At 44.4% G+C, this 19,812-nt stretch overlaps 1 protein-coding gene across 4 annotated transcripts in view; it reads right to left on the bottom strand.

The window, feature by feature from the left end:
* Window positions 1-19,812, bottom strand: part of KCNQ2 (potassium voltage-gated channel subfamily Q member 2) — a 251,808-nt gene that overhangs the window by 67,811 nt on the left and 164,185 nt on the right. For 2 of the 4 annotated variants that reach the window (XM_063959228.1, XM_063959230.1), the window contains exons 8-9: window positions 6,372-6,466; window positions 3,015-3,038 (exon numbers count right to left, since the gene is read on the bottom strand). In XM_063959228.1, coding sequence (XP_063815298.1) covers window positions 3,015-3,038; window positions 6,372-6,466 — 119 coding nt within the window. The remainder of the gene's footprint in view (window positions 1-3,014; window positions 3,039-6,371; window positions 6,467-19,812) is intronic. The other 2 variants (XM_063959229.1, XM_063959231.1) reach the window with 1 other exon arrangement.

The raw sequence follows: 19,812 nt of genomic DNA, 5'->3' as shown, positions 1-19,812 counted from the left end.
TGCCGAATCCTGAATGTTACGTAAAAACAATTCAACATCACATTTCTCCATAGTATCCAAATCTTCAAGTAACATGCCTGACCACTTTACTATAGCTTTGGCAATCCAAGCACTGGCAATAGTGGGACGTAGTATTGCCCCAGAAGCCGTGTACATGGATTCGAGCGTATTATCAATTTTGCGATCAGCCGGCTCTTTCAAGGTGGTAGATCCCTGGAACAGGTAAAACCACCATTTTTGAGAGTCTGGATACTGACGCGTCAACAATAGGCGGGTTTTCCCATTTTTTTCTATCCTCTACCAGGAAAGGAAATGCCACCAGAACCCTTTTAAGTATCTTGAATTTTTTATCCGAGTTTTCCTAAGCCTTTTCAAAAATAGCATTTAATTCCTTTGACGCAGGGAAGGTTAGCGAGGTTTCTTATTCTCAGTGGAGTAAGCCTCCTCCGCCTGCTCGGGTGTTGTATCAGCAATATTCAACACATCTCTAATAGCCTCTATCATCAACTGCACCCCTTTAGCAAGAGATGCTGCCCCCCGCAACACATCCCCGTCACTGCCTGCAGTGTCAGAATCGGTATGCGTATCATCCTGCATGATCTGCGCAAGAGCAAGTTTATGTGAATATACAGCGGGGAGCCCTGAGGTACCAGAACTGGGCCAGACTGCCATAGAGTTCTGTAAAGCCTGAGTTGCAGATTCATTTTGTGCAACCCTATTTGAAATCTGAGAAATCATTGATTTGATAGAGGATAACCACTCAGGCTCCCTTGCTGGTATCTGTGCTAAACCAGTGCAATCCTGATTACATGGAATGGGATCATCCTGAGAGGACATATCCTCTGCAGCATATGACACAGAGTCCCTGGACATAGCTTAATGGAGACCACACACACACACACGGAGGACAGACAGAGTTTCACCCCCAAGAACGGCAAGAGAGACACAGAGATTGGAGCCAACCCACACACAGCGCTTTTAATGTAAAGGGAGACCCATACCAGCGCTGACTATGCACCTTAATAGGTTACACAGGCTTTATGCAGCCTACAACCCCCCCCCCCCCCCCCTTCAACAACCCCTTGGTACCGTGAGAGATAGCTGGTGTTGCTGTGGAGGGACTTGCTCTTCCTGGACAGCGCTGTGAAGGCAGGAAAATGGCGCTGAATGCTGCTGGGTTCGCTCTGAGAAGCTCCGCCCCAAAAATAGCGCTGTCTTCCCGCTCTTCACAAGGATTATATTGGCCTGAGGTAAAATGCCGGCTGAGATCCACGGACCCCGACAGGCTTGCTGACCAGTGCAGGGTTCAGACGCTGGCTCAGGGCGCCCCTCACAGCGCCGCACTAACTACCGTTGAGCCTCCGGAACGCAGTTAGTACTGTGCTCCCACCCTGTTGCCGCCATCTTCACATAGGCCCCCCGCTTGCTAGGGGGGTCGGTGACTCACTCGCCACTGATCTTCTGGCTCTGTAAGGGGGTGGCGGCATGCTGCTGGGGTGAGCGATCCCCTGTGGCAGGGGAACAATCTATCCCCTCAGGAGCTCAGTGTCCTGTCAGCAGAGATAGTGGCTCAGACCCTGCAGAGCGGACACTACTCCCCTCCTCAGTCCCACGAAGCAGGGAGGCTGTTGCCAGCAGCCTCCCTGTAAAATAATAAACTCTAAAAAAAAACTTTACTAAAGAAGCTATGCAGAGCTCCCCTAGCTGTGACCACCTCCTCCGGGCACATTTTCTAAACTGAGTCTGGTAGAAGTGGCATAGAGGGAGGAGCCAGCCCACACTCTCAAACTCTTAAAGTGTCAATGGCTCCTGGTGGACCAGTCTATGCCCCATGGTACTAATGTGGACCCCAGCATCCTCTAGGACGTAAGAGAAATGCGATTGCAGTGTGTATGCAGCCTAATTGTAAAGAGAATGCATTTTGATTGACAGGAAGTGACTAGTTGTGGGTGGTAACATGGCGTTTGTGGGGTGTTTGGGAAAACGCAGGTGTGTCATGGCCGTTTTTAGGGCATGTATCTGACGTCATCTGCGAGCGTTGCGTTCAAAAACATGGCGCCTGGTGTGACTGCATTCTCATTGATTTGAGTATGCTGGGGTCAGCTGCAAATGTCGATGGTGTCCTTTTTTTGCATAAACACTGCAATTCTGCTAATGCATACGCAGATTTGCGAACGCATCGGTGGTCGTCTTTTGGGGGTCATTCTGAGTTGATCGCTCGCTAATTTTACGAGCCGTGCAAACGCTATGCCGCCGCCCAATGGGTAGTGTATTTTAGCTTAGCAGAAGTGTGAACGCATGTGCAGTCGAGCTCTGCAAAAACAGTTTGTGCAGTTTCTGAGTAGTTCTGAACCTACTCAGCGCTTGCGATCACTTCAGCCTATTCGTGTCCGGATTTGATGTCATACACCCACCCAGCGAACGTTTTTTCAGACACGCCTGCGTTTTTGCAAACACTCCCTGAAAACGGTCAGTTGACACCCAGAAACGCCCCCTTCCTGTCAATCTTCTTGCGGCCGTCAGTGCGACTGAAAACTTTGCAAGAACCTGTGCACAACCACAACGGGCTTTGTACCCGTACATCACGCGTGCGCATTGCGGGGCATACGCATGCGCAGAAATGCAGATTTTTAGCCTGATCGCTGCGCTGTGAACAACGGCAGCTAGTGATCAACTCGGAATGACCGCTTTTATCCTTTCTGGGTGGCTCTTCACATGCGATTTTTAGTAAGAGCAGATTTGTGAAAATTGCTATCTCTGCCTCAATGGCGATCCATAGTGAATTAGGCCCACAGCCCCTTATACTCAGGCAGAATGTGTGAGAGATTGTAGCGTGTGACTCCCCACAAATATATAATATTCATATACAAATACATTGTCACCACAAAATATTCACAGTGATCTCACAAACTCTGGGTACACAAACCACAGCTGCGATGGTATAACAACGTCATAATGCTAGGTGGGGGGTGGGGGGTGGAAGACAGAATGTTCCACATATATTTGTGCCATACCTGGATGCACCGTACGTTTGAGAGCTGCTCGCACAATATCAAAACAGGGGGAGGGAAGAAGAAGAAGAAGGGGAAGAAGAAAGCAAAAGAACATCAGGAATTTGGTGGGTACACTAAATCTGAGGGGATTACTGTAGACATGTCAGACCCATTAAGTATGTTGACAGTCTAATTACTGTAATAAGATACATCCCTTGATCAAACTCTAATAAACAGAAGCTACTGCAACAAACGTCAGTATTTTTTAACACATGGATGGTGCTATACATACAGTACTGTAGTGTATATGTAACTACATTGAGCAGGAGTCTGTTCTCAGATAAAATATTATGGTCCCTCTGCATGATGTGAGTAAGTACTGCACAGTTTCAAGCGCTTGCATTCATAACCAATAAACCAATCATGATAAAGCTTATAGAGTACACTACTATGCATATTTGCTAGTCAGGAGATGGCCGCCCTCCACCCAAGCACCATTCTTATAGCCAATTGTCCAACCCCTTTTAGTAGTAAGCTTACAATATGTCAAGACCAATCAATGCAAAATTCTCCTGCTGCTATGGGCAGTTAGGGGGAGATGTATGAAACCTTCTAAAAAGGAAACGTAGAAGTTGCCCATAGCAACCAGACTACCAAGTTATATAATGTACTTGATAAATGATAACTGATTGTTTGCTGTGGGCAAGGTCTCCACTTTTCCTCTTTACAAGGTTTGTTACATCAGCCCTTAAGAGAGAGGCATTAATGAGGCATGTACTACTGTACATGGCAGCTCTGTCATACAGAAAAGGGATCACTGTCATTCTGATTTTTGGGGGTCCTTTGTTTTAATATTAAACTGGCTATTTGGAAAAACATTTCAGAGAGCAAAACACACACACGGGCTGATTCTGTATCACACGCAAAGTGGCTGCAGATGTGAGCAGCCATGTAAGACAGATTTACTACCATATTCTAAAAATTGCAGATTCCCTTAGCGCTAATGCGGAGTCTGTGCATATTGTAAGAATGAAGTTGCACCGCCCACTGACTTTATACTAACTGCTCCAACTGTCATCATTAGTGTTATGCTAGGTGCATTAGGTCAATCAAAAACAGGCCTCCCTTCCCCATACACTCAATTCAGTATCGCACAGAGCTTTTGATACACTCCCGTGACACTCCCACAAGACAGGATGGTCATGTGCAATCACACTGTTGCCACCCAGTTCCCTCCCTGAAATGCCCAATTTTACATAAAGACAGGACGGACATAGATTTGCATCTACGCATGTGCAGTAAGTCAAAACTTGTCATCTGTGTCCATGCATAGAAATCAGTCTTAAATCATAATCAGCCCCAAAGTGCGCACAAAGGAACATGTTACTCATTTAGAAGCTCATTCAGAGTCGACCTTTTGACCTGTCGACCTAGAACATGTCGACCTAGAGACCCTGTCGACCTAGTTACTGTCAACCAATGTTGGTCGACCTAGTTACTGTCGAACTAGAGACCGGATCCCCCCAAAATTTGCATGTACACCTCTTAGGAGGAAATGGCTTGTTAGTACTAAATCCCTGATATAAGTTGTGTGCTGAGGATGATGACAGCTGCAGGCCACCTCACATTCACTGGGAGGGATTTCACCCCTTTCACAACCGTTCTGTTTCTGCCCTCAGGGGCGTGGTATCATTATTTCAGCTCGCTACCCCCGAAGTAGGGAGGCAACCAACCCTTTACACAGCTAAACCTGATCACTATGGGCGCAATATGCGTGAAAGAAAGGAAGGAAATTGGGCATGATATATCATTTGAATCCCACCCACTGAATGTCTAATTCACACCCATTAATGCAAATCAAGTTAAAAACTGTGACTGATTTAAAATAAACATTCACTGTATGGAACACTCATTAAAAAATAAATAAAGTATGATTACTACTCAGTTTGGAAAGGGAAAGGCTGCCCATTTATTTATTAGTGTGGTCTGTACAAAGAAAATAATATTTGTATTTATATTACTCTATGAGCATTTATGTATTAATTGCTAACTGCGATTTTAGCATACTGTATATTGTATTCACAGTGAATCCGCACCTCCTATCATATTACTGGCACATCCGTTCCTGCTAATTGCATGGGGAGAAGCTGAGTTTGCTACAGTACCTGTGCAAAGTTGGTGGCATTTCAAGCCTGTGAGCAACTCACAATAAGTTGCAAAATGTGACCTTTTTTGCAGCCATATGTTGTGATTACAATTGTGTCCATCTCTGAATAATGCCTTTAATTTGTAGCCAAGCCGCAGTGGCAATCTCCTCATTCATCTAATGCTCTCACAATTTGCAGCAAAGCTTATCGAACAACTCCGTTCGCTATACTTATACAGGTTGAGTATCCCTTATCCAAAATGCTTGGGACCAGAGGTATTTTGGATATGGGATTTTTCCGTATTTTGGAATAATTGCATACCATAATGAGATATCATGGTGATGGGACCTAAATCTAAGCACAGAATGCATTTATGTTACATATACACCTTATACACACAGCTGGAAGGTAATTTTAGCCAATATTTTTTGTAACTTTGTGCATTAAACAAAGTGTATCTACATTCACACAATTCATTTATGTTTCATATACACCTTATACACACAGCCTGAAGGTCATTTAATACAATATTTTTAATAACTTTGTGTATTAAACCAAGTTTGTGTACATTGAGCCATCAAAAAACAAAGGTTTCACTATCTCACTCTCACGCAAAAAAGTCCGTATTTCGGAATATTCCGTATTTCGGAATATTTGGATATGGGATACTCAACCTGTACTTACAAAGAGGAATGTAGGATATAGGCTGGGGAAGCAGTTTGTCTCAAGTAGAAATTGACCTTAAAATTCCATACTGGAACACGCACTTTTATATCAGTTGTAAATCCATGGGATACCCAAGTCTTCTTGCAAATTTTGGAATACAAACTAGACTGACTGCCACTTAAATCTTGTATTTATATCACTGCCCATGAGCACACATATACCCCATAACTTGGTGGAAAGTTACCTATAATCCATTGGTGCCTGAGCCGTCTTCATATGTTGATATGACACAACAAAATGCTACGAACAATGGGAAGGGTGAGGAGGTCAAATGAAAAGAAAAGAAAAAGGGCAAATGAAAAATAAAAATAGAATAAAATTAATGCAATAATAACAAGGAATTCATAAGGATGTATAAAACATGGAAATCAAATTAAAAACAAACTTAAAATTCATAAGATATTAGATAATGTGATTTATGACAAAGCACTACAAGCAAGTGAGGAGAATGAATTTTTGGGAAATGTCAGAGATGTGAATTGAGACACAGATTCCGAGCAGCTACCTGTACATTGGCACAGTGACAGTGCGTTCATAATAGTGCCACGTAGAGTGCAGATCCATGCGGGACAAGTTGGTGGCATAAAATCTCCATGATGCCTGTAAGGACAGATATTCAAAGGACTATTAGTTTAAGCTTGACTAAGACATTTCTAAGTTCAAACAATACAGTGTTGTACTCGCAGTCTAGGGCGGGGATATTATATCTATGTCTAGTCACAATGAAAGCAGCTGACTAGACTGAGCAAATATTCCCGAGAATTCAGCTCATCTAACAACCAGTAAGACCTGTGCGGCTCTTCATATAGGGGGTAATTCCAAGTTGATCGCAGCAGGGTTTTTTTTTAGCAATTGGGCAAAACCATGTGCACTGCAGGGGAGGCAGATATAACATGTGCAGAAAGAGTTGAATTTGTGTGGGTTATTTTGTTTCTGTGCAGGGTAAATACTGGCTGCTTTATTTTTACACTGCAAATTAGATTGCCGATTGAACACACTCCACCCAAATCTAACTCTTTCTGCACATGTTATATCTGTCTCCCCTGCAGTGCACATGGTTTTGCCCAATTGCTAACAAAAATCCTGCTGCGATCAACTTGGAATTACCCCCATAGGCTGCATTACTAATGCCTTAATGATACTACAGTGAACGGATAGGCGTTTTTCTCAGGGCTACCTTCACTAGAGGTCTCTTTTCCAAACACAAAATGTCTGAAGTACAATGTAAAGCCAGACTTGAACCTGATATTAAGTTAGTGCTCATAGTTTTCAAAGCAAACTGGTGGCATTTGCAAAGGAACAGACATTTGCACAGTTTGAGCCGAGTTACACAGTATGATGTAATCACACCACTGCACTTTGTTTTGCAAGCAGTGAACACACAAAATTTCCTTAAGCAGTGCAGTATTATAGCATGAAGATAAGAGGCTCCAGAGTGTACATTTCTAGAGGAGGTCCTAGTCATTCAGATGGGTACATCCTTTTCCACTCAGACACAAGGGTTGAATTTTGCACAAATGTATAAATTAAATAGTAGTCTTTGAGGTACAGTTTTAATGGACTATTCTGCACTTTAAATCTAGCAGCTAAATTGCAAAAATCTTGCAGCTGCGGGCAATCTGGTGGCTGCCAGCAACTCACAGGCCATTACATTTACCCATATTCTTTTTAGTTTTTATTTATACATATAGTACATATTTTTCATTTACTTAATTTTACAATTTCTGTACATCTTTTACTCATATAAAACAAGAAAGAATAGTGTCTTGATTTGTTGAAAGTTGCATTTTCCATACACAAATTAAATATCTGTTTTCTCTCTTAAAAACCAAAAGGCCATCTCCTTTATGGAAGTTGGCCAAGTGGATATGTGAAGTAAGTAATAAAAAATAAACAGCTGCAAATTTAAATATGGATGGCATGCTAATGACCTAAATACAAGGAGACAGTGGAGTCTCTATACCAGAGGTTCTCAAACTCGGTCCTCAGGACCCCACACAGTGCATGTTTTGCAGGTAACCCAGCAGGTGCACAGGTGTATTAATTACTCACTGACACATTTTAAAAGGTCCACAGGTGGAGCTAATTATTTCACTTGCGATTCTGTGAGGAGACCTGCAAAACATGCACTGTGTGGGGTCCTGAGGACCGAGTTTGAGGACCTCTGCTCTATACAATCAGTAACTCAAAAGCAATTAGCGGCATCACTATCTAGCCATCATCATATCACTGCACCAGATCTTCAGCACCTGAAGAAATATTCCTCAGAAAAGGACTATCTACAGATGTGTCCAAGTATACGAGCCCCAATATGTACTCTACAGCAAGATAAGTATTGTGTCGTAGATGTAGATTTTCTAACAGTTCTATAATAATAAAGTAATAGTAACCAATCAGAATGTAGCCATAATTTTGTAGAATGTACTAGATAATCTGATTGGTAGCATAGCCATAGTTATAGTGGGTGCAGGGAGTTCCATTGCTATGGGTCCCAAAGGTTTAGGGGACAATTGGTATCGTTGTCTACCAAGTTTCCCGAATTGCCTTCAATTGTCTGGCCTGATAAGGAAGACTCCACAGCACTCAAATGGGGCAGTTTCTCCCTCTCAGTAAAGCTCATCACTGCTATGATTCATCTCCAACTGTTCCACCCTCACAGGAACAACTGAGCTATAGTGCGAGCATGGCACTTTTAGAGAATGGATTAGAGTCATTGTGAAGTGACCTGTTGGGCTGGGATTCAGCCCCAAGATTAGCATGCCAAAAGTAGAATATCCTGCATTAGGAAGTGTAGGACCTGGTTGGTCCCTGCCACCTCCTTTCCCGTCCACGCACTCACTGTCGACTGCAATGCTTTCAGCCATGAAGACGCTGCAAATGTGGGGCTGCTGTGTACAATTCAAAAGCTGCCAGTAGAGATGGAGCACTTGAAGCATCACCATAGGCAAATGTAGCGAGATAAGACAAGAGGTCAATGGGATATAGGGGGATAGTTAATAAACATAATTATCTCAGAAAATCAGGAAAATGTGATATTTATGTTTTGTGGAGATGGAGATAAGTTTGTTTAAAACGGTGTGGCATAATGTGAACTGGGGACACCACAATGTGGTATAATATGAACTGGGGGTATTGTGTGATTTGTGAACCAGGGCACTACCATGGGGCACAGAATGAACTAGGGCATTACTATGGGACATAAAATGAACTAGGGCATTTCTATGGGACATAGGGGTATATGCAATTCACGGCGAATCGCGGCAAATCATCACCGTTTTTTAATTCGACACAATTCGACAGGTGAATTCCGGCAGGTGGCTGCCGGAATTCACCATATTCAATGAAAAACGGATTCGACAGTCCCGCGGGCGAAAAACGGCCGATTTGCCGGATTTTGCCGCGAATTAAAAAAACGGGAAAAAACCCGGAAAAAAATGGCGTGGGGTCCCCCCTCCAAAGCATAACCAGCCTCGGGCTCTTCGAGCTGGTCCTAGTTCTAAAAATGCGGGGTAAAAATTGACAGGGGATCCCCCGTATTTTTAAAACCAGCACCGGGCTCTGCACCTGATGCTGGTGCAAAAAATACGGGGGACAAAAAGAGTAGGGGTCCTCCGTATTTTATACACCAGCATCGGGCTCCACTAGCTGGACAGATAATGCCACAGCCGGGGGTCACTTTTATACAGCGCCCTGCGGCCGTGGCATTAAATATCCAACTAGTCACCCCTGGCCGGGGTACCCTGGTGGAGTGGGGACCCCTTCAATCAAGGGGTCCCCCCCCCCAGCCACCCAAGGGCCAGGGGTGAAGCCCGAGGCTGTCCCCCCCATCCAATGGCTGCGGATGGGAGGCTGATAGCCTTGAGTAAAATGACAAGAATATTGTTTTTTCCAGTAGTACTACAAGTCCCAGCAAGCCTCCCCCGCAAGCTGGTACTTGGAGAACCACAAGTACCAGCATGCGGGAGAAAAACGGGCCCGCTGGTACCTGTAGTACTACTGGGAAAAAAATACCCAAATAAAAACAGGACACACACACCTTGAGAGTAAAACTTTATTACACACCTGCCGACACACACATACTTACCTATGTTGACACGCCGACTGCCACAGTCTCCGACGATCCGGGGTACCTGTGAAAAAAATTATACTCACCTCAATCCAGTGTCCGGGAGATAATCCACGTACTTGTTAACAAAAAAAAACGAACACCCGTACCATGCCGGACTGAAAGGGGTCCCATGCTTACACATCAGACCCCTTTCCCCGAATGCCGGGACACCACGTGACTCCTGTCACTGAGGTCCCTTCAGCCAATCAGGAAGCGCTAGTTCCGTGGCGCTCACCTGATTGGCTGTGCGCTGTCTGAGCTGTCAGACGGCGCATCGCAAAGCCTCTCCATTACTTGCAATGGTGGGAACTTTGCCGCCTGCGGGGGGTTACCCGCGGTCAGCCACTGACCGGCGGGTGACCTCACCGCTAGCCGCAAAGTTCCCACCATTGAATATAATGGAGGGCGCTGTGCGATGCGCTGTCTGAGTTCAGACAGCGCACAGCCAATCAGGTGAGCGCAACGAAGTTGCGCTTCCTGATTGGCTTTAGAGACCTTTCTGTGACAGCTGTCACTGAGAGGTCTGTCTGCATTCGGGGATAGGGGTCCCATGTGTCAACATGGGACACCTTTCAGTCCGTTGGTCGGGTGTCCGTTTTTTTATTTTGCCAAGTACGTGGATTTATCTCTGGACCATGGCTGAGGTGAGTATATTTATCTTTTATTTTCAGGTGCCCCTGGATTCTACTTGGAGAAGAGGACCGATGTCGGCGTGTGAACATAGGTAAGTATGTGTGTGTCGACGTATGAAATAAAGTTTTACTTTCACGGTGTCTGTCTCCTGTTTTTATTTGGGTATTTTTTTCCCAGTAGTACTACAGGTACCAGCGGGCCCATTTTTCTCCCGCATGCTGGTACTTGTGGTTCTCCAAGTACCAGCTTGCGGGGGAGGCTTGCTGGGACTTGTAGTACTACTGGAAAAAACAATATTCTTGTCATTCTACTCAAGGCTATCAGCCTTCCATCCGCAGCCATTGGATGGGGGGGACAGCCTCGGGCTTCACCCCTGGCCCTTGGGTGGCTGGGGGGGGACCCCTTGATTGAAGGGGTCCCCACTCCCCCAGGGTTCCCCGGCCAGGGGTGACTAGTTGGATATTTAATGCCACGGCCGCAGGGCGCTGTATAAAAGTGACCCCCGGCTGTGGCATTATCTGTCCAGCTAGTGGAGCCCGATGCTGATTTATAAAATACGGGGGACCCCTACTCTTTTTGTCCCCCGTATTTTTTGCACCAGCATCAGGCGCAGAGCCCGGTGCTGGTTTTAAAAATATGGGGGAACCCCTGTCAATTTTCCCCCCGCATTTTTAGAACCAGGACCAGCTCGAAGAGCCCGAGGCTGGTTATGCTTTGGAGGGGGGACCCCACGCCATTTTTTTTCAGGGATTTTACCATTCCATCCAAAAAAAATATATATATTGTTTTTAAAAATATATAAATAATACTTGTGCCTCCAGAAAAGACAAACCAAGTACCTAATCCCTTCTAATATAAATAGATATGATATTACAAAAACAAACAAACATGTTTTAATTTTTTTTTATTAGTTTCACCATCCAAAGTGTGGCGGATTGAAAATGACGAATTTACTGTCTAAAAGCACTGTTGTCGAATTTCCAAACTTCCATTGAATAGACTTTGGTCGAATTGCAGCATGTGTATCACTGCAAAAAAGTCGAATTTGTCAAAAGTCGAATTTCAAAAAGTCTAATTTTGAAAGTCCGTTTTTTTGTCGGAAAGTACTGAATTGCATTGTCGAATTATTTTTTTTGGCGAAAAATTCCCGAAATTCGACAATTTCGGGAATTCGGCCGCAATTGCATATACCCCATAAAATTAACTAGGACGCTACTATGGGATGTAAATTGAACAAACACTGTGGAGACATGTTACTCTCTAGAAGCATAGGTATGGGGCTCCTTCAAAATGTTGCTATGGAGCCCACAAAGTACTGGCTCTTTGATCAATACCACTTTTCCTTTTAGAATGCTTAGTAAATCTATTCCAGTGTTGTACTGTAACTCAACCAAACACAAGAAAGAGAGCTTACTGCTTCACCAGTTATGCGGTATAACCTGAACGATGAATAAAGTATCAGGTTTACATATTTGTTAGTAATTGGGGTTTATTTCTAAGATAAACATATTTTAATGACAATGTATAAATTATTACAGGAGTCAAATATTAGTTCAGGGATAACTTAAAAGTTGGAGGACCATTGCAAACGCCCAGCCTAAAAACAGCCTTCATAAAGAAAACAATGATAATTCTTTTTAACATAACTTCATTACTTATTTTAATATTATTTATAGTATTTTTGTAACAGAATTGGTGCTTTGGTTATATAACTTAAAAACATATATTTGATCATTTACTGCTACATTACTACTGTTCACTCTAGGATTTTTTTAGGGCAGGGTGCTGTTCACTGGTAGGGCACATTTTTCATTCGGGAGGGCACATTTTTCAGTTAGAAGGGCAAAATTAGGTACATACTATAATGCTTGGTCCTCCCATTCCCACATGTTAAAGAATGGCGCGCAGCAAAAATTTAGGGGCGTTGTTTTTCATGGGGAAGGGGCATGGCCACATAATAGTGGCAATTCACATTACACCACACAGTAGTGCAGCTAATACACACTGCACCAGGTAGAACCTCCTATACACACTGCGACAGGTAGAGCACGTTATACATATTGCGCCAGATAGAGCACATTCTACACTTTGCGCCAGGCAGAGCACGTTATACACATTGCACCAGGTAGAGAGCACCAAGAAATATTGCACCAGGTAGAGAGCACTGAGAAACATTGCACCAGGTAGAGAGCACCGAGAAACATTGCACCAGGTAGAGAGCACCGAGAAACATTGCACCAGGTAGAGAGCATGGAGACACATTGCACCAGGTAGAGAGCACTGAGAAACATTGCACCAGGTAGAGAGCACTGAGAAACATTGCACCAGGTAGAGAGCACTGAGAAACATTGCACCAGGTAGAGAGCACTGAGAAACATTGCACCAGGTAGAAAGCATGGAGACACATTGCACCAGGTAGAGAGCACTGAGAAACATTGCACCAGGTAGAGAGCACTGAGAAACATTGCACCAGGTAGAGAGCACTGAGAAACATTGCACCAGGTAGAGAGCACTGAAACACTGCACCAGGTAGAGAGCACTGAAACACACTGCACCAGGTAGGGCACATTTTTTATCTCCGCTTTTTTTTCTGCCAATTTTACTTACTGGGGGCTGATGCTGCGGGAGTTGATCGCACTGGTTCCCCCCTCACACACCGCGGAGCTGGTTGAAAATGGCCACCACACTGATCCTCGGCGGGAGAGGCAAAACCAGCCCTCCTGTCTCTCGCAGAGGAGGGGAGCTGCGGCGGCTGACAGCTAAGGACGGGCGGGATGAGGCGGACGAGGCGGGCTGCGGAGGTCTCTGTCTCTCATGCAGGGAGACAGTGTGATTAAGCACACTGCAGTAATGTGTCCAGCGGCGTGGCGGGGTCCGGCGGGCAGCAAAGTGCGGGGCGGGAGGGCGCACACAAACGGGCAGGGCGGCATTCAGGTGTCTAAAAAAGGGGCAGGGCGCAGCGCTCTGTGAAAGACACCTAGAGTGAACACTACATTATTATGTTGCTGTCTGTGGCAGTCATTGTATAAAGCACTTTGTGGACTGTTCTAGCAAATGTGACATAATTATAGGGTATTAACGGAATCTACCCCTAGAACAAGGACGGGAGAATACATTGTTTTAGGTCTCATTTATACTCCATTAGAACCTATTCACATTTGCTATGCATTTTCTTTAGATGAAAAATACAGTAAAATTAATTGTGTTCTCTATGCATTTCTTTCAATTTTTTTCAGAGTTCATGTCTATTTATGCATATTTTTACTAACGCTTCAATAATATATAGGAGTAATGCTGTGACTGTTAATCATCTGCCAGGCATAGAGCCCATCTGCCTGGGATGACTCTCCTAGGGGAGGCTCACCTTGGATGGAGTGTCACATACATACTGGAATGTAGGTCACTGGGATTTTTATTGTTCATAAAAAGGAATCTTTGTAATTTTATTTGATTTTAATTCGCATTCTCAGTGGTTCAAACTGCAACAAGCCTATAGGTGCAGCGGGCCCTGGTCTTATACACTTCCACCAGTCCTGCACACTGGTCTCCTCACTGCTTACCCTCCCCTCAGCACTACCTATGCTATTTTAATAATTTAGAAAAATGGTGTCTGTCCTTGATAAACTTTGGATGGTTATTGGAGTTAATTAAGGAGAAACTGTTGTGACAGCGGGCTTATAATTACTATTGCACTCTGATCTGATCACAATACATCTGATTGAACAGTGGCAGCAGCAAGATGAAAAGTGAGTGCCTAGTGTTAAACATAGAAACATAGAATTTGTCGGCAGATAAGAACCACTTGGCCCATCTAGTCTGCCCCTTTTTATTTTTTTTTATATTATTTTTATCTCTAACCTTATTTGATCCTTATTTCTTTGTAAGGATATCCTTATGTCTATCCCATGCATGTTTAAATTGCTCTACTGTCTTAGCCTCTACCACCTCTGATGGGAGGCTATTCCACTTGTCCACTACCCTTTCTGTGAAATAATTTTTCCGCAAATTTCCCCTGAACCTCCCCCCCTCCAGTCTCAGTGCATGTCCTCGTGTCCTATTGCTTCTCTTCATTTGGAGAATGTTTCCCTCCTGGACTTTGTTAAGACCCTTGATATATTTGAAAGTTTCTATCATGTCCCCCCTTTCCCTTCTCTGCTCCAAACTATACATATTGAGATTTCTTAGTCTTTCTGTGTATGTTTTGTGATGTAGGCCATGCACCATTTTAGTTGCCCTACTTTGTACAGTTTCTAATGTATTAATATCCTTTTGAAGATATGGCCTCCAGAACTGAATACAGTATTCTAGATGAGGCCGTACCAATGACCTATACAGTGGCATTATTACTTCTTTCTTTCTGCTGCTGATTACTCTCCCAATGCAGCCAAGCATCTGACTAGCCTTCCTCATTGCCTTGTTACATTGCTTACCTGCCTTTAAGTCATCTGAAATAGTGACTCCTAGATCCCTTTCCTCCTCAGTAGTTTCCAGTATAGTGCCATTAATACTGTATTTAGCTTTAGGATTTTTGAGACCCAAGTGCATGATTTTGCATTTTTTGGCATTAAACTGTAATTGCCAGACTCTTGACCATTCCTCTAGTCTACCTAGATCCTCAATCATTTGTTTTACCCCACCTGGTGTGTCTACCCTGTTGCATACCTTTGTGTCATCTGCAAAAAGGCATACTTCCCTTTAATGCCATTTGCAATGTTCCCCAAGTAGTATGCCCTATGGTCTAATGTGGCAGATGTGTCATTTATTATAAATTGGGGATAGTTGCACATAAACAGGGAGAATAGCCCATTCTCCCTGTTTATGCGCAACTATCTCCCATTTATGATGGAGGATAATCGCAGTGTAAAAGCATATAATGTGGAAGGGTGGGCTAAACAGTGGAAAGGTAGTACTGTGTACTGAATGGTGGGACTACACTCTTTTGAGAAATTGGACCATAGCGACTGTACTATACACATAAAAACATGGCCTTGTGCTGTATCATATGCTGGTGTGTATCAACAAAAATGAGACGGTATCTGCCACAAATCTCACCTCAGGTTCTCTAAATACACAACAGACTGATAAACAAACAGAGATGGTTCCACCACCAAGATAATTCTCAAAGTTCTTTACTGAAAGTTCCTAGGAAGGTCATGGGTGCCCAATTAGGGGACACCACCATTCTGCTAGCTTGGAAGGAGAACTTACATAAAAAAGCTCATCCGGGTATCCAGAGATGTGACAACACATATCCTTAAAGAATAAAAAAAATGGCTTCTTGCTAAATTAAGGTCCAATTTAATTATTATAATCAATAAAGCATCCTACTCACCAATGTAGTTGTTTCCCTACAAAATTCTATCAATAAACATATCCATTTTGCTATTGTAGTAGTCTGAGCACCCCCACAACTTGGTATGTCTAAATCACAGGTTCTCAAACTCGGTCCTTAGGACCCCACACAGTGCATGTTTTCCAGGTCTCCTCACAGAATCACAAGTGAAATAATGAGCACCACCTGTGGCTCTTTTAAAATGTATCAGTGAGCATTAAGTACACCCGTGTAGCTGCTGGGTGACCTGGAAAACGTGAACTGTGTGAGGTCCTGAGGGCAGAGTTTGAGAACCACTGGTCTAAAGAATGCAAATAGTGGTGATCTAGTGGTTAGAAAATGTCTGCACAATCAGAGAACAGAGAATCACACAGTAAGGGCTGTAGAAAAAATATTAAAGCAAATACATTTTAATCAGAGAGAAAGGCAGTAAGCAGTGAAGGAGCTCATAATGAGCCAGAGGACTGACGGAGAAAGTTAAAAGACAGATTATAGCAAGGACAGAAAATCAGTCAGAAAAAAACTGAAAGACAAGCAATGTGGAAGACTAACAATTAAGGATTTCAGTTAGAAAATAAAGCAACAATGGGCAATGTAGGTGGAAGATTCTGTACTGTAAGGAGGGTCAGCTAAGGGAAGTGACAGGCAGGGAAACAATACGAGAGGAAGCAAGCATAGGCACATAAGCAAGAGTGAAAACACTAGCAAGTCAGATTAGATGTTTGACCTGTTAAGAATTTCTCTAATTTTAGCACTATCTTAAAAAAAAGAATTAAAGTTTGACATGTTTGCACATATCCAAATAAAGACTTTCCAAATATCCCTGGGCGCTAGGTGAGGGCTATTAAAAAATATTTTAGTGCTGGTTAGCTACTGGTCCCAGCTAGTCCTGTCTTGCCTAAACTGTATGCGACACATTTGGAGAACTATAAAAACCAGCATATTAATGGCTAACAGTTAATGCTGAACCTTGAATAACCAGTGTTGCTGGGACCTTTAGTTCACCTGTAAAAAATACACTATTATATTCTACCTTTGGTTAGGTGAAAAAGGAGATTTATGGTAGACTTACCAAAGTTTAATCACTGTCTGCGAGGTACACTGGGTTCCACAGGGAATACATTGGGGGTGTAGAGTTGAGTCTTGATCCAGAGGCACCAACAGGCTAAAGCTTTGATTGTTTCCAGAATGCATTGCATGGCCTCCGGACACTGGAGCTCAGTTTCGTTAACCAGTCCAATGCAGTAGCAGGTAAAGAGAAGGCAGATGTTAGTCACATAGAACCACATTCTCACGACAGGAGAAGGGACCAGTGGCTAATGCCATACAAACCCAAAGAAGCAAAGTGCATCAGGGTGGGTGGCCTGTGGAACCCAGTGTACCTCGCAGAAAGAGATTTAACTATGGTAAGTCTACCATAAATCTCCTTTTCTGCAGCGGGGTATACTGTGTTCCACAGGGAATACATCAGGGATGTCCTAAAGCAGTTCCTCATGGGAGAGGACGCACCGTAGCGGGCACAAGAACCCGGCGTCAAAAGGAAGCATCCTGGGAGGCGGAAGTATCAAAGGCATAGAACCTAATGAACGTGTTCACTGGGGACCACGTACCCGCCTTGCACAATTGTTCAGCGGGCCGCCCAAGAAGGTCCACCAGACCGAGTAGAATGGACCTTGATAGCAGCAGGAGCTGGAAAGCCAGCCTGTGCATATGCATGTGCAATCACCATTCTAATAATCCGGCCAAGGTTTGCTTATTCGCAGGCCAGCCACGTTTGTGAAAACCAAAAAGTACAAAAAGAGTATCGGACCTCCGTAGAGAGGCGGTCCTCTCCACATAAATACGGAGAGCCCGTACCACATCCAAAGACCGCTCTTTGGAGGACAAACCAGAAGAGATAAAAGCCGGAACCACGATCTCTTGGTTAGAGTGAAAAGATGACACCACCTTAGGCAAATAACCAGGGCGAGTTCGGAGAACTGCCCGGTCACGGTGAAAAATCAGAAAGGGCGGACGACAGGACAAAGTTCCTAAGTCCGACACCCTCCTAGCAGAGGCAATAGCCAGCAGAAACACGACCTTAAGCATAAGATATTTAAGGTTCACAGACTCAAATGGTTCAAATGGAGACTCTTGTAGGACATTCAAGACAACAGACAGATCCCATGGAGCCACCGAAGCGACATAGGGAGGCTGGATCCGTAAAACGCCTTAAGTGAAAGTATGAACGTCAGGAATAGACGTAATTTTCTCTACAACCACACCGAGAAGGCAGAAATATGAATCTTGAGGGAGGCCAAACGAAGGCCTTGTTGCAGAAAAGCCAAAAGTCTTGAAGTTCTGAAACTGTATGCGTCGTAATTCTTAGCAGCACACCAGGCGAAGTAAGAATTCCAGACCCTGTAATAAATCCGTGCAGAAGCCGGTTTGCGCGTCTTCAGCATAGTTTAGATAACCACCTCGGAGAATCCTTTTGCCCTCAGGAGTGAAGCTTCAAGAGCCACGCCGTCAAAGCCAGTCTGGCCAGGTCCGGATAGACTCAAGGGCCCTGAACAAGGAGGTCTGGACATTGAGGAAGTAGAAGAGGATGCTCGATCGATAGACTCTGCAAGTCTGAGAACCAATGCCGTCTGGGCCACGCTGGAGCGACTATAAGTAATATTCCTCCTTCTTGCTTGAACTTCCATAGTACCCTGGGCAGGAGTGACACTAGAGGGAACACGCAAGGCAGTTGAAAGTTCCATGGAATAGCCAGTGCGTCCACGAACGCTGCTTGAGGATCCCTTGTCCTTGATCCGAAGACCGGAACCTTGTGATTGTGTCGAGACGCCATCAGGTCTACATTTGGTAGGCCCACATGTCCACTAGGAGTTGAAAGACTTCCAGATGAAGACTCCACTCTCCGGCGTGCACATCCTGACGACTGGGGAAATCCGCTTCCCAGTTGAGGACTCCAGGAATGAACACTGCAGATATTGCTGGCAGATGGCGTTCCGCCCAACAAAGGATTTTTGACACTTCCATCATTACCATGCGGCTTCGAGTGTCGCCTTGATGATTTATGTATGCCACCATGGTGGCATTGTCTGATTGTACTTGAACAGGCCTGTTCTGTACCAGAGGCAGAGCAAGATTCAAAGCAGTGAACACTGGGCGAGAAAGGAAGCATCTGATCCTTTGCTTTCCCTGGAGGTCGAAAGGAACGAAAAGTGGTACGCTTTGCCTTCGGTGCAGAAGGATTAGTACTTGGGAGAAACGCAGTCTTAGCAGTCACCAAGTCAGTCATAATCTTATTCAGATCCTTCCCAAATAGGATGTCTCCCTTAAAAGGGAGCACCTCCAAGGTCTTTTTGGAGTCTAGGTCCACCTTCCAGGACCTCAAACACAGAATTCGGTGAGCCAGTATAGACATAGTAGACGCCTTGGCTGCCATTACACCTGCCTCAGAGGATGCCTCCTGAATATAGTGGGAGGCGGTGGTAATATGAGACAGATATTGTCTGGCAGTGTCAGAAATATCCTGAGGCAGCTCATCCTCTAATGCCTGAACCCATGCTTCAATACCTTTTGCGGCCCAGGAGGCTGCTATAGTGGGTCTATGTACAGCACCGGTAAGGGAGTAAATAGACATCAGGCATCCCTCCACACGCTTATCCGTCGGTTCCTTCAGTGAGGTGACACTGGGGACAGGCAGAGTAGATGACACCACAAGATGGGCGACATGAGAGTCCACCAGCGGTGGAGTTTCCCACTTGTTGTTAAACTCCGCAGGGATAGGATAACGAGTTAGCATCTTTTTAGACAGGGAGAATTTCTTTCCTGGAGACGACCAGGATTCCTGACATGTGTCAATTAAATGGTCAGAATGTGGTA

The sequence above is a fragment of the Pseudophryne corroboree genome, chromosome 3 (assembly GCF_028390025.1).
Source record: "Pseudophryne corroboree isolate aPseCor3 chromosome 3, aPseCor3.hap2, whole genome shotgun sequence".
NCBI lineage: Eukaryota > Metazoa > Chordata > Amphibia > Anura > Myobatrachidae > Pseudophryne > Pseudophryne corroboree.
This window is presented reverse-complemented; position numbering and strand designations above follow the sequence as displayed.